The sequence below is a fragment of the Chaetura pelagica genome, unplaced genomic scaffold (assembly GCF_000747805.2).
Source record: "Chaetura pelagica isolate M959 unplaced genomic scaffold, ChaPel_1.0 scaffold78, whole genome shotgun sequence".
NCBI lineage: Eukaryota > Metazoa > Chordata > Aves > Apodiformes > Apodidae > Chaetura > Chaetura pelagica.
Window position 1 is genome coordinate 328,513 of NW_009954492.1, and position 15,380 is coordinate 343,892.

The 15,380-nt window shown below is 36.4% G+C and overlaps 1 protein-coding gene across 1 annotated transcript in view; it reads left to right on the forward strand.

Annotated features, from left to right (window-relative positions):
- The window catches only part of CDKAL1 (CDK5 regulatory subunit associated protein 1-like 1), a 434,593-nt gene that overhangs the window by 181,680 nt on the left and 237,533 nt on the right, over positions 1–15,380 (forward strand). The window contains exon 7 of the mRNA XM_010004517.1: positions 4,599–4,702. Within this exon, the coding sequence (XP_010002819.1) occupies positions 4,599–4,702 (104 nt within the window). The remainder of the gene's footprint in view (positions 1–4,598; positions 4,703–15,380) is intronic.

A 15,380-nucleotide genomic window follows, 5' to 3' on the forward strand; every position in this document is an offset into this window, starting at 1 on the left:
GGATTGAAAACTAAACTGCACAGCTTTAATTAAAACACTAATGAATCATACCAGAAAATATATACAATTATATACAGATAGATTCAGGTGTAGGCAAAAGCCTCTCACCACCCCCCACCCTCAGCAACTCCCACAGCACTTCCCTGAACTGGGAAGAGTCCCGAGGAATCCCGGAGCTGCTGCTGGAAAAGAGCAGAGAGTTATGGGGGTCAGGAGATCTCGAGCCTAAGGGTCGACGGTGATGGATGAACAGAGTCCTCCCCGGACGCCGGCCATGGATGGAAGAGAAGGGAAGAAGAAGGAAGGAAGTTGTCTTCTGTGATCTCTGACCTTCCTCTGAGCTTACGTAGATATATGGAATGGAATATCTTTGGCCAGTTTTGCTGTCTGTCTAACTCAGCCTCCTACGGGGGGGTCACAGATCTCCCCATAGTGTCTGAGCCGGCAGAGTGCAGGTGCAGCCTTGAAGCCTCAGTAGTTAGAAAAACATTCCACTGTCTTATCAGCCTAGCAGAACACACTGTTGCTAGCTACAAGAAAGCTTACTGAAGGGAAAAAAAAAATCAGTAAAAAGAAAAATTGGCTTCATCCTGGCTCAAACCAGGACAGTAGCCCAAAAGATGATTTTTTTCCCAAGTTTGAATTAACAGATATGGTACAAATAGAATTTTACATATTTTTATTTTTTTGTTTACTTTCTGAAATTTATTCTTTTCTATATTACATTGTAGTCTGTCTTCTTTTGGTTTTGTTATATAATCTCATAAAGTACCAAAACCCCCACCAACCCCAACTAAATTATTTAGGCATTCCAAAATATTTTGTGTTTATAGTAGGAATAAGTAAATTGGTGCCGCAAAACTTGAAAAATCAAGTCTGTCTCCAAATCCCAACTTTCAGCTCCGAGCTCAAAATAAATCAAACCCCATTAAGTTGTATGTAAAGAGTATAGTATTAAAGCTTGTAAAACAATCCCACGTAATACTGTGAATATTTGGATAATAACTTCATGAGCCAGCAATGTGCCCTTGTGGCCAAGAAAGCCAGTGGCATCCTGGGTGTATTAGAAAAGGTGTGGTTAGTAGGTCAAGAGAGGTTCTCCTCCACTCTGTTCTGCCTTGGTGAGGCCGCATCTGGAATATTGTGTCCAGTTCTGGGCCCCTCAGTTCCAGAAGGACAGGGAACTGCTTGGAAGAGTCCAGCACAGAGCCACAAAGATGGTGAAGGGAGTGGAACATCTCCCTGATGAGGAAAGGCTGAGGGAGCTGGGTCTCTTTATCTTGGAGAAGAGGAGACTGAGGGGTGACCTCATCAGTGTTTACAAATACATTAAGGGCGAGTGTCAGGAGGACAGAGCCAGGCTTTTTACAGTGATGTCTAGTGATAGAGCAAGGGGCTATGGGTGCAAACTGGAGCTTAGGACATTCCGTGTGAATATCAGAAAAAAACTTCTTTCCTGTGAGAGTGACAGAGCCCTGAAACAGGCTGCCCAGAGAGGCTGTGGAGTCTCCTTCCCTGGAGACATTCAAACTTGCCTGGACACGTTCCTGTGTGATGTGCTCTGGGTGACCCTGCTCTGGCAGGGGGGTTGGACTGGATGATCTTTCGAGGTCCCTTCCAACCCCTAAGATTCTGTGATTCTTTCTTCCTGGTTTTTGCTGCATGTTTTCATACACACTTTATGACCAAGTTTATCCCAGTACCAGGGAAAAAACTGCTGTTGCTGTATTTTTTCAGATAACCTAGAACTTAATTTGAAGAATATTTGCCCAGAAAACAACTCTGAAGATGGAGGAGGACCTAGTTTACTAGAAAGTAGGTCTTGTGGGAAAGGAACATTGATTAAGGATACAAGAAATTTATCCTCAAGTTATGAAGATTAATAATTTCAGTATTTAGTATTATTGCTTTGTTCTTAGGATTTAGTACTCTTGCTGTAGAGCTTTTGAAATCCTATTACCCAAACAGTACAGAACAAAATGCATAGTGAGAAATATAGATGATTTATGCATAAATTATAACAAGAAGAGAGGAAGAGGTAAGATGCTGATTTTTATAAATGCATGGTACTTTTATGATAAGGAAAAAAATCTCTGTAAATAACAAAAAATCCTTTTTCTGCACATCAATACATGTTTAGATTATTTAGATCTATTACACAGGAATAAAATTAGAAGGTTTTTAAAATTAACTTACTGAAATTATAATTTTGATCAATCTTATGAGGAAGTGACACATCTTGAAGAAGTTCTATAAAAGGCATTATTTTCATGCAAGGTTACAGTTCAAGATGCCAGAAGATTGGTAATAAACTTTAGTTGAAACACACTTCTACACCAAATTTGTAGTAAGTGCAAATTGAAGTAAACAATAAAAGGTTTTGGTGGTGTTTTTAGTTTTTTCTTTCCCAAACCCTAGCTTAAATTTGAGTTAAATAAATTTATTTCACCCCAAGAAGTAAAATCTTGATGCATCTCTTTGTTACTGGTAACTGACAAAAATTCTTGTTTGTGGGAAAAATGGTCAGTGTTACCATAACCTTGGCGATATGGATCAGAATTGTTGCAAGTTGGATTAATTTAGACATTGGGGAGAATTTTCGTAGTGCAAAGGTAGTAAGACAGTGGAACAGGCTGCCTAGGGAAGTTGTGGATGCCCCCTCCCTGGAAGTGTTCAAGGATAGGTTAAATGGGGCTTTGAGCAACCTAGTCTAGTGCCCCTGCCTTCGGGGCCAGTCCAGTGCCAAGGGGGCTTGGAACTGGATGATCTTTAAGGTCCTTTCCAACTCAAACCATTTAATGGTTCTATTATCAATATTTTCTTGATGTTCGGAGATTGACAAAATAGCTAGTAATGTTATTTTCTTTGGAGAAAATATTAGTACAAATATAACGTGTAAACTACACCTTTGTGTGTTGATTTTAAAAGAGCAGACAGGTCCACTATAAAACTGGGTTTATATTCCCTTGAAATGAAAATTAAAAACCAAAACAAACCCAAACAACAACTGAGGAGTTTGCCTGCAATGTTTTGCCATCCCAGCATTTTCTTTAGCCCTTTGCTGGCCTGTGTGTGGGGCATGGGCAGTGGGGGTTGCAGGGGCCGCTGAGAGGAGAGGCCAGGGCTGCAATGTGCCAGTCACAGCCAATTCCAAACGGATCCAACTGGATAGGGTAGGGTGTGCATTGAAGACTCACTGGAGTGAAGAGAATGACAGTGGGATGACTGGGAGCCTGCTTAGAAATGAAGTGTTGGGTTGAATGGAGTATTGTGCTTTAAAAACAAATAAAACCAACCAACCAAACAAAAGACAACAAGAAAAGAAAGAAAAGGAAAAGAAGAAAAAAAGAGAGATATATTTTGCAACCCTGGAAGAAGTGAAGGAGTTTGAGAGTCACAAATGGGAAGTAGGAAGAGAGGTACTGCCTGGGCTGTGAGCAAAAGCCCTTTGTGGCATACTTTAGATGGCCAGTGACCTACTAGAAAACAGTTTGCTAAATAGGTTATACAGAGAAAGTAGAAATCAATTATCTGCTTATACTCTTTTGATTTCAAATTCTGTTCTTTTAAACATCCTTTAGATCTTGCACAATCAAAGGCTTTTGATTTGCAGAAGAAAGGTGAGGTACCTATCTGATATCTGATGAGTAAGCTGTCTTTGAGTGGGAACAGATTGTAAAGGTTCAGATTTAGGTCTTTTTTAAATTTTTAATAGATGGTTGTGGCAGCCTATTTCATGTGCGTCTTACATTATTAATAGAATAGTCTCATTGCTGTGCTTAAGCAGTAACTTTTCGTTTTCTGATCTAAAATGAGAGGAAAAATCTGATGTTTGGGTTTAGTAGGCAGGAAAAATAATATACATAGTCTAGCAGAGAGTTTCACAAACTACCTGTCCTCTGGCAGAAAGTAACATTCTGTTGGTGGAGAAAGTCTCAGGGTCAAGGTGTTGTTCAGGGGTAGGAGAGCACCTGAGAAAATGTTCTGTGCAGTCTTATGCACTTCCTGTGCAAACAAGGTGTAACTAAAGTGTGAGGGAGATCTTTGTGAAGGAAAACCTTTACAGTTTGCAAAACAGTAATTACCTAGTAATTACCTAGTTATGGAGCTACCAGACATCACAACAGAAGACAAGATATATCCAAGTAGTAAACATAGTCTTGTAGTTGGTGTTTTCATCTGAACACACCTGGGTTTAACATTTTTTAAAATCTACTTGTGATCTTTCAGGACTTTTTCATATATTTCCTTGTACCAGTTGGATTTTTTATGTAATAGCAGGATTGGAAACTTGGAGATTAATATTTAGTAATGAACAATTATTAATCCTATTATAGCTTTCTAAAAATACATAAATTCCCACTCTTGAATTTTGTATTTGGTTTCTACTGATTGTTTTTTCCACCTTTTATATGTAGTTGTGAAAGATGCTTGAAGAAGGTAGGAAGACAAAACACTTCTCAAGCTACTTGACTGATTTTAAAACAGAATGCTACTGTCTGATCATATATATAAAAGCTCATTTTCCCAGGTGTGCTTAATAAATACAGGTGTGCACTTTCTTGGCTAGAAACTGAATATTTTCCTTTTCTAAACAGATGTCTCAATGCATGTACCTACTGCAAAACGAAGCATGCCAGAGGAGATCTAGCAAGTTATTCAATTGAAGAGCTAGTGGACAGAGCCAAACAGTCTTTTCAAGGTAAGGAATTTTATCCCTACAATAGGAGTCAACCTCTGAAGTATACCAGGTCTAATTTCCACATGTAATGATCATGATGCAATATGGTTCTGTTACAGTATTGGTGTTAATAGTTGTAACTGTCTGGTGGTACCTTTGCAGTAGAAAAAGCCATGCTTCAGTTGTGTTGCATGTGACTATTTACAAAATATAGTCCTGTTGTAGGGATTATTTCATTTTGATTTTAGGCTTGCTCAAATGAAGTTCCATTCAAGCATTTTTATCGTTACAATGGGAAACTAATATTTGGTCATTTTAGTCTGTGCCTTGTTTCTTAAAGGCAAAGACAGTAACTCTCACTCAACAATCAAAGTAAATTTCTTTAGCCTCCCTAGGATTCTTAATAAGGATACATTGCTTTTTCTGGTAATGGATTTCCTGATGCAGATCTGGGCTACTTGTGAGAGCTATACAAAGTTTAACACTTTAAATTCAGTGGGGTCTTTCTGATGTCATATGGTTTCAATCAAGCACCAGAAGTTTTTCCTGCAGTGCAGTACTCTGTGCTAGTATCTGCCTAAAACTCCTGCATGTCTCATAGTTACAATAGCTTTATTGTACCTTAATATTTATTCTTAATATCTAAATTCTGCCCGTGCTTCAAAAATACAGATTTCCAAATAGTGCCTGTATTAATTTCTGATCTCAGGTGGGTTTTTTTGTGTGCCATGTTGAAGGATTAAACTTACATTAAAAAAGATACTGAGGTAATTCAAGTGTAGCATCTCCTTCCATCTTTGTATCAAATACTTTGAATCAAAAGCAGAGCAGTAAATACAACATGTGATTCACACCCTCTGTGCATTTACAAACAGTACATGCATTGGGTTAGAATTCTGACTCTGAGTGTTGCAGCTGTTGTAGTAAGAAGCAAGTCTCCAATGATTCAATGTGTTTTTAAATCTATCATTCTTTAGGTATCCATAACAAGCCTTATTTAGGGCAGTGGTGAACTTCTGGTAATTCTATCAGTAGTATGCAAGGAAGAATCCTTTTCCTAATCAAAGCCCATGTTCACAAACTCTTAAGTTCTACAGTATCCACACAGAAAATTCTCATTCAAGATGGTAAATACATTTTTCTTTTGATATTGTTAAGAGCCAAGCTTCTCTTTTAATCTGTGAAGCTTATCTGTAATTGCCACGAAAATTCTCCTATTGCTTAGGTTTGTACAATTAATGCTGTTCTCCCTGTGAATTGGATTCTCTGTTGTTATTGTGCAGGTGAAATGCTGCCATGCTATGATTATTATTATGCAGTAATGGCCAGACACAACTAAATGCCTCAACTAAATGATAGCAAGACATATAGGTAGAAAAGGAGTTCTACAATCTTTTCTTTAATATTATGAGTAGCTTAAGAATAGTGTTATTCCAATAGGACTATATGGAATAAACTTTGAACAGTTCAGGAAAAGGAGTATGACAAAGACAAGATACGGGTGATGCAGTCAGGATGAAGGTCTTACTTATGTTAACTATTAAAATTTTATTAAATTTCGTGTGTGTACGGAAAGAAGAAAAGTTCAGACTTGTCTGTATCATTATAGTTGTATTTACATGCCAAAAAAATCCACAATAAACTAACATAAAATTGAGTTTTGTTAGTCTTTACAGACAGTAAATGGGAAATTTTGGTAAGCATTTTGAACTTCAAATATTGTACATTTGGATTGAAAATTCAGTAATTCAATTCATCTGTTGTACTGTAGCCTTTTTTCTAAATATTGACTTTCAAAATAACATAATTCCTAATGGAAAAACTTGTCCTTAAGCAATTGTTTTGAAATTTCTTGCAGAAATGCTGTGACGTGTTTCACAGCAGGCATCTCCAGGGAGTTTTTTTTTCTCATTTGGCCTTACACTAGTACCTTTGTTAGAGGACATAAGGAAAGAAGCAAGTACTGAGTTGTAAAATGAAAGACTTTGCCTCCAGCTCTCACATGCTTCGAAACAGGCATGAAATAGTCAGATGCTTGGTTTGCAGTGTATGGAGAATTTATTACTGTCAGCTTGCTGCAGCTGGGCTGCAGAAACTTCCTCAATCCAGCAAAAGACCTAAGCAATTCAAAGTCATCATTAAAGTTCTTGCTGGGTTACTGAGCCACAGTCTCTTCAACAATCACTTTTGTTTTCTCAGATGTGTTGCTGAAGCTCTAGTGAAAAATAGAGAGGTACAGATGTGCAACAAAAAGTTTTTCCACTTTGGAATTATTCTTGAGAGAACTGAGGTGTCTTAGAAGAAGAGTAACAAAACAGGATGTGATGATTTTGTATAACTGCACAAACAAGTAATTTAAGAAAATAGAGTCTGACGTCATGTGCAGTGTTTTGTATCTGTATAGTCTTACAGTACTCAACTTGATAGGCTCCAGAGGTGGGATGTTTCAATAGTGAAGTACTCTGAATATGGATTAGAAGAGCTATATTTAAGCATGTTTTATTACAGAACCTGAAATCTCAGACAAAAATTCTCTCTAAAATGCCTTATTCCTTTGATCATACTTTGATAAGGTTGCACTTAACATCTAAGAACTGTATTTCTAGCAGCAGTATGTTACCAGAAAAGATTTTCTTCTTGTGATCAGATAATCCTGGTTTTAATTCAGTCAGTTCTATATTGCAGCCTCTGGGTATGGTGTCTCTACGTGGGAAGTATTTTGAAGCTGACGTATATGCTGCATTACTAAGCTACAAGCCATTTAGTGAAGTCAGTGGATTAGTCTTGGACTACTAATAATGTGGTACATAATAATATGATATCCATGTGACAGCAGCTGTAAGGTGGTGCTTGACAGTCGTCACTTTAATGTTTGTCTCCAAGTTGACTTCTGAAGGTTTTTGAAACTCTTCCGCATTTTAGTAAAAATTTAGCTCTGTGACTTCATTTAGTTCCTTTTAATTTGAGTTCTGCCTACTTTATGTAGGTAAGGAGATACTTATTTCAGTGTATTTAAGAGTCCAAACCTTTATGTTTTTGGTCAGTTCTGTAAAAACAAAATTTAATCTTTTGCTGACAGTGTTAACTAGATGACATCAGATGACAAAGGTGTAATAATTTAACTCAACTGATTAAAGAGAGATAGCTGAGATCATCATGACTGAACAGATATCAGCCTATATCTTGTACTTTGCCAACCTCAGAAAGAAACATTTGATCCCTTTTTCTTTTTGTCTTTTATTTTAATATCTTAAATTCAATATAATGCTCAAAAAAAGCAAATACATTTTAGGTTTCTGGTATATGCTGCATACGTTCATACTGCATTGAACTAAGTGTTAAGGTGTACTGAAATTGAGTTTGTTTGCATACTTTATATGGGTTTATATCTCCTGTTTGACCTCCATAGTAGTATTGAAGTTACAAGTGACATCAGATTTAATAATTCACAAAATTGCCCTAACAAAATAGTCTATCTGAAGTTGAAAGTAGGCTATTAAGGGTTTTGTGTGTTTAATTTTTTTTCAGTATATTTTAACTTTTACTAAGTTGATGTACCTTTTTTTTTTTTTTTTTTACATGGACAGCCTTGTCAAATCACATTATATAGCAGACTTCTGTAAGACAGCTAGTAAAAGAAAAACTATTGCAAAATACAGCATAGAATCACTGAATGGTTTGGGTTGGAAGGGACCTTAAAGATCATCTAGTTCCAACCCCTGCTGCCACGGGCAGAGAGAACCTTCCACCACACCAGGTTGCATAAAGCCCCATCTGACCTGGCCTTGAACACTTCCAGGGAGTGTTGTGGATGGAGTTCCATCCACATCCATCCCCTCCCCTCCCAAAAGCTACTTCATGTATAACAATGTGTTTTTGCGTAGTATGTGAACTGGAAGGCTGGGATAGCTGCCATTGGTAAATAGTGTTCCAAGGAGAAACAAAGTCAGGCATGCCTGAGCATTGAACATTGTGTGGAATGGTGTCTGGCATGGCTTCGGCTACATTGCAAGAATTTGTTAGATTACTAATTGTTTGGTTTTTTTTAAAATGGAATTCTAGTGACCATAAAATGATATATAACCAATAATGTTACCAGGCGATTTTTAAACTCTGCTTATTGTGAGAGACTTTCTGGGCAAAGTTAGTACTTTATATTTCAACAGTTTTTGCCAGTTCAGCAGACTAAGTTAAAAAATATAACTAGTTTTATGGAATTAACTGTTACTTCATTCTCGTTCAGAATGAAAACCTTCTGTGTATACCAGTGCAAAATTACACTTCTTTAACATTGCAGATGACAGGGAATATACTGCTATTAAAATACACGCTTTAAAATTACTACTGTATTAGCTTATTATATGGTAGCAACCAGAGAGCTCAAATGAAAGTCAAGTCCTGCTGGGAAACTGTTCTCATATCCTCAAGCTATGTGGAACAATTGCTTCTGGATGAATAATTCCAGTGACAAAATGTAATTTTTATTCCAGTATTTGCAGGATGGTTAACTGGCATCCATGGTGTTGAATTCTGAGTAACATCTCTGTTTAGGAAATCTTGAACAATATTTAGCATTACAAAGCAGAGGAGCTATCTCAACGTAGATTCTGAGTCTTCACTTTCGTTAGTTGTCTTAAGCAATAATCCCTAATCTTGTAGATATTGAAGTGTTGAGAGTTTAAAGGAGATTAATCTTAAATATTTCTCTCTCTACAAGTATTACTGTAAACAGATGTTTATGCATAATGAGAATGATTTATTTTATATTATGTGACTGCTTTTCAGAGCTTTTCATATCACTGTGAGCTTTGCTAAGGATCTTTGATTTTAAAAGATCCAATGAGGTGTCATCAAGGCATTCTGCCTATTTAATTGGTGACTGTTTTTCTTCCTGCTCAGCTACCATTAAGCTCTCTGTATGTTTTCAGAGCAGCTACCATTCATGAAAGGACAAATATCATTCATATTCATGAAAGGACAAAATATCAACAAAGTTTTTAGTTTCCCATTAATTGGCAGAAGGAGTGGCAAATGAGGATGCTTACATTATGTCTTCTTGGTAGTGGATTTGGTCTTAGAACATGCTGCAAGGGACCAGGTGCCCAGTTACCCAGATGGAGACCTGGGGCTGTATACTCAGGGTACTTCTAGGGGCAAAGTTGCTGTGGAGATGTCAGTGGTTGCATGTGCTGGTCTCACCTTCATGTGAGATAAACACTTATTTGGAGCCTGGACATAGACCTGAGAGTTAATAAGTGGTTTCAAAATAGCCTTTGTTAATGTTCCTAAGCATTCCTGTGGAAAGCTTTCTAAACTAATGTTAATTCCTTGCTCACTCATACTTTTGCCCTCCTAGTGTCAATGTTCTGTCAAATAAGTATATGTATCTGTTCTACCCATAGTGACTTTTGTTTTCTTCAGCCTAGCACCATTAGGAGAAGTCAAGCATTTTTTCATGCTTATTTGTCATAATTTTTTTTCAGCAATATCTGAAACAGTTCCAAAGGAGCTAACTCTTTTTTCTATACTAGCTATGTGATGAAGATTCTTTATTGAGAAACTCATTGGATAATTAAGTCAATACCAAAAAAAGGTGCACTAAAGTTACACATTTATATCTGGGAACTGAATTTCTGTTGTTCATAGAAGTTCAAATCTTGACAATGTGCAAACTGATACTTTATGTTGATTTTGTAGCTGTCAATTCATTTATATTGGAGTTATGCTTGTAAATGCTTGGAAACTCCCTGAAGATGAGTCTGTATTGTGTGGTTCAAACACATAGTCATCTCTATGGCTTGGTTGTAAGAATAGATTGGGAAAAGGGAAAGGAAAAAATTTTGTTATATGTGTATTGTTAAATACCAAGAAAAACTAAACTATATCATATTAATGGCAGACAAATAATAAATTAGTTGAATTAGATGTCTTTTGGAACTTGTTTTCTTGGGTTTTTTGTTGTTTTCTGTTTTTTTAATTCAGTGGTCATATGGAAAGATTAGGAATCTGCTTTGCATAGAACTGAAATATTTTTTGCTTGGTTGTTTTCAAAAGAGTTTGTTTCATTTTGGATGAAATAAATATTTAGATCAACTTACATGTTTTTCCAGAGTACTCCTTGGCCTTCAAAATATATATAATCTGGAAACTAAGTGTAACATTTGTGAGTGGGATGATTTTTTTTTAAGGCAATGGTTTACTGTGGAAAACATTTACACCAAAACATCTCACCTTCATTTCATGTGAAATATTTCACAATTTTGAAATTTTGTTACACTTAAAAAAAATATATTTCCTTTTGAAAGTTTTTTACTTCAACACAGAAATTATGCTTGTTCCCAAAAGCTATAAGCCAAACTTTAGGAAGTGTTTATTTTTGTTCAGCAAAACCAGCTTTACAACAGCAATATTTTTCATACTGTTTACCAGTTATTGCCCACAGCAGTTTATCTCTTAGTGGAGACCTTATTGCCATGTTCCAGTACTTAAAGGAAGGCTGCCAAGAAGATGGAGACTCCCTTTTTACAAGAAGTCACATGGAAGAGACCGGAGTTGGCTGCAAGTTACTCCTGGGGAGATCCAGATTGGACCCCAGAAGCAAATTTTTCACCATAAGAGCAGTTGGACTTTGGAATAATCTTCCTGGGGTTCCCCAGCACTGGACACTTTTAAGACTCAGCTTGACAAGGTGCTGGGCCATTGCATCTAAACTGTTTCTATCTAGCAAGGTTGGACCAGATGATCCTTCAACCTGGCATTCTATGATTCCATATCGAAAAAGTTGTGTATAAAATTAAGAAAGTTAATTCCAAGGAGTTTTTTCATGCTGTGTCCTTTATATCAAAAAGGAAGGAAAGATAAAGACAGGTTTTGCCTGTAAGTGCAGACCATATATTAATCTTTTTTGCTGCTTTAGCCACACTAAAGAAAGGTTGAAAGTGAAAAAGCAAGTGGTAGTGTACTTTAAACACCTCCAAAAGGGTTGCAAAGGCCAAAAAAAATTTTCTTGTGAAGTGGATGTAATGAAGAAATATGAAACTTTGGTGTTGGTTGATTGTTTCTTAAATTCTCCCATACTTCAGTTACACCATGCATTATTCCATAAAAACCTAAAAAGGAAAAAATTCTGTACTTAATATCTGATGTTGAAGTTGTAGCATATGTTGGCTTCTACTTGATCTCTTTTGCCAGCAAGAATGACCTTGTAAGATTAAGAAGTCCATGACCATTATAATTGGTTTTAAACTTTCTTATGGATTTATTTTGCATCAGAATAGACAGGCTAAAACTGCTGATTTTTTGGCAAAATTCATCAGAATTTTGTAGGGCAAAGCTGAATATGTTCAATTTATCATTGTATAGTGTAATGCTTAAATCTTCCTTTCCAATGCTCTTGCCTCTCTTATGATTGATAGAATAAAAATTTTCTTATGTGTAGATTACAACATGTATAGGACAGGGAAACTTGATATGGAAATCTTTTCTAACAAACACTCTTTACCCTTATAAAAAAAACAAATCCAAACTCTGCACCATTTTTTCAAAGCCTTTCCAGTCCTGTTTTTTGAGAGGGTAGCATTTTATGTATCACAGATAATCTTGGTTCAAACCCAGCTTTCCTATGCATAATGTTTCCTTATGTTGGGTGGTGGTGGGTTTTTAAATTTATTTTGGTGGGTAGGAGGAGAGAATAGTGCCAGTATTTTCCTAAGATAAATCTCTTCTCTCACCCTTTTTCCTCAGTTCTAGAAAAAGCAGGCTTTATTTGAATATTGTTCCTGAAGTATAATTTGAATTCCAGTGAGCATGGGCTGCTCAATTTGAGATACAGTGATAAACAACTTCTCTTTGTTCTTTTGTGCTTTTTGGCTATAGCTAAAGAGCTAGATTTTTGTTGCTATTATTAAGTTTATTAAAATACTTTCTGTATTGTCTTTTGTGTCTTACAAATGTTTCAAGTTTTTCCTGCTTATTCTGCTAATGCACAGAATACTTAGGCCAAGATAAATATTTTGGTATCAGCCTGTCATACCTTAGAGTTATATGGGACAGCATAATGAATTAGTTTTTCATGGCCCCCTGTAATCTTTTCTAATGATCCTGAAAGATAAAAGTGTAATTACATTCCATCAGTAGTGATTAGAAGCAATATGTTTAGGTATGTAAAAACTGCTTTGTAAAAGATATTTAAACACATAACCAACATCATATGGCAAAGAGATATTTAAAAGGATAAAAAGATGTCTTTTTAGTAGTGAATTACTCTATTGTAGATATTTTCAAACTTCATTTGAGTAAGAAAATTAGAAGTTTAGTGAGCTTTCCTCTTGGCTTAGAAAGAAATTCTCTATCATGTTTTTGGTAAGTTTTTTTTTCTTTTTTATACAGTCAAGTTTACCAATATATTTTAGTTTTTTCTGTGGTTTCCTGAGTGTCACATTTCATTAAAAGTTCCTTTTCATTATTTTTAATTTTACTTGAGAAATGCAATTAAATTTAAGTATTGGTGTCTAGCTTTTTTCCTTGTTGCACTCTCCAGCTTCATTTGGAGAGGAAGGGGTAGAGGGTAGTTGCTGAGCTCTTCTCCCTGGCCTCCAGCACCAGGACATGTGGGAATGGCTCAAAGCTGTATCCACTGGAGAGGTTCAGACTTGACATGAGGAAATATATTGTACGAGAGTGTGGTCAAACCCCACAGCAGGGTTCCTAGGCAGGTGGTCAGTTCCTCACGCCTGTCAGTGTTAAAGAGGCATTTGGAAAATGCCCTTAATAACATGCTTTAACTTCTGGTCAGCCCTGAAGTGGTCAGGCAGTTGGGCTCTGATCATTGTGCAACCCTTCCAACTCAGCTCTTCTAATTTACTGCATTCTAAACTTAGGCATTGTAATACCTAAGCAGAAATCTGTGCTAGTTCCTTGTACATGGTGGAAAACATTTGTATTGCTGCATTTTTCTAGAAATTGTTAGACAAGTTTGGTTCAAGACGGAAGGTTGTCTATATTTCACTGAATGATTGAGCTGAACTGTATCTTCTGGTCTGACCAAAGTTGTTCCTTCTCCTGTCCCCTCTAGAATATTTCAAAACTCCATTACTGCATTGAGTTTCCCTGATTTCAGACGTAATTCCACAATAATGCTCCTCTTATTCATATCTTTTAAAAAGTTTATTTTCTCTATGTCCTCATCATGGCAGTGTATTTACATTCCTGTTTGCTATATGGTGACTGAGTTTCAAGTTCTATAGATTCCTGCACCTAGCTTTAGTGAAAACATAATGTGCTCCATTCATTCCATCATGACCTTTGATCAATGTTAAAATGTATCTGTGCCTTTCTTATGCTACTCCTTTATTAAAAACAATTGTGTTTCTGAAAAAAATAATTGTTTCTCTATGTGTTTTACTTGATCTTTTGCAATTAGAGATGGTCTCCTTAGACTGCCAGATTTGATAAAGGACATGTAACCATTCTTGTGCGTTTGTAATGTATTGTCTATGTAGTCAGTCCACTGCCATCAGAATGCTTCAAACCTATTGCACATGCTAGGTGATAGACTCTTGCAGAACAAATTTGGTGGTTTCAGGATCTGTTGCCAAAAGCTGATCAACCTGCAATGCACTTGCAGTATGTTTGATGTTGTCATCAAAATATTAAATGCAGTGATCATCTTTGTGCCCTGTGGTCACGAAGGATTCTGGAATTCACAACATGCCACTGTTTTTCACAAAAATGCTAAGATTCAGCAGAAGGCTCTGTTTTAGTTTAAAATGTTGTAATATTTTCATTAAAGGTGTAGATCATGGTATCTTCTAAATTTATAGTTGCCAGGAACTTTCAGTAATATAATCTTGCTTCAATTTCCTTCTGACTCTGTCAAACTTTAATCGATACTTTCAGTTAAAATCCTCTAACTATTGGCAAGAGTTATGCTAGGAAAAAGATGTTAATCTAGACAAATTTAGAAACAAGAAAAACTTACCACGAAGTTATGGAGACCTTCATACCTTAGTGTGGTAGATACTTTGTCTCAGGTCAGTTTTATTTCTTTATTTTATATTGTGCTTGGTTCATACAGGGTTTGAGGAGACTCAGTAGATTTTGGCTGTTAGAATTTGTAGATATACTCCCTGATTGAATGCATTATGTTGTTTTAAACTTATGGCCAGGTCTGCTGTGATACCAGGCATCTGAAATGAGGAAGGGAAGCCTCCTTTGCTCCTTGTGTTAATGCTGCCTTCTGGTATTGATAGAGTTTTTAAGTCCAGTAAATCTATTTACGTGCCCATGTTGCAGCCTCGTATAACACACGTGCCATAATATTCATTTACCAAAAAAATCTTACCCATGCCACATTTAGAACACAAATTAATCAGGATAGAACACGAATTAGCTGGATTTTGCAAGCATGCAGTGTAACAGGCAGAACTGTAATAGGGGCCTTCCCTTGCAAGGAAAATCACTTAGGCACTGTTTACTGTTTGTATAAATGGGATTCTACTGTTTAAGGATTGTGTACCTTTAAAAAAAAAAAGAAAAAAAAAAAAAAAAAGAGGTGGCCCCAAAGACCTTAGAATATTGTGATATAAACATTTTAAGAGAAATACAGTAGAATAATACATACTTGCATTCAGGGTAGTAAGGAGTTGGTCACCATAATTGCTGCCAAGACCAGTGTCTTGTATGGGATGGTAGAGGAAAA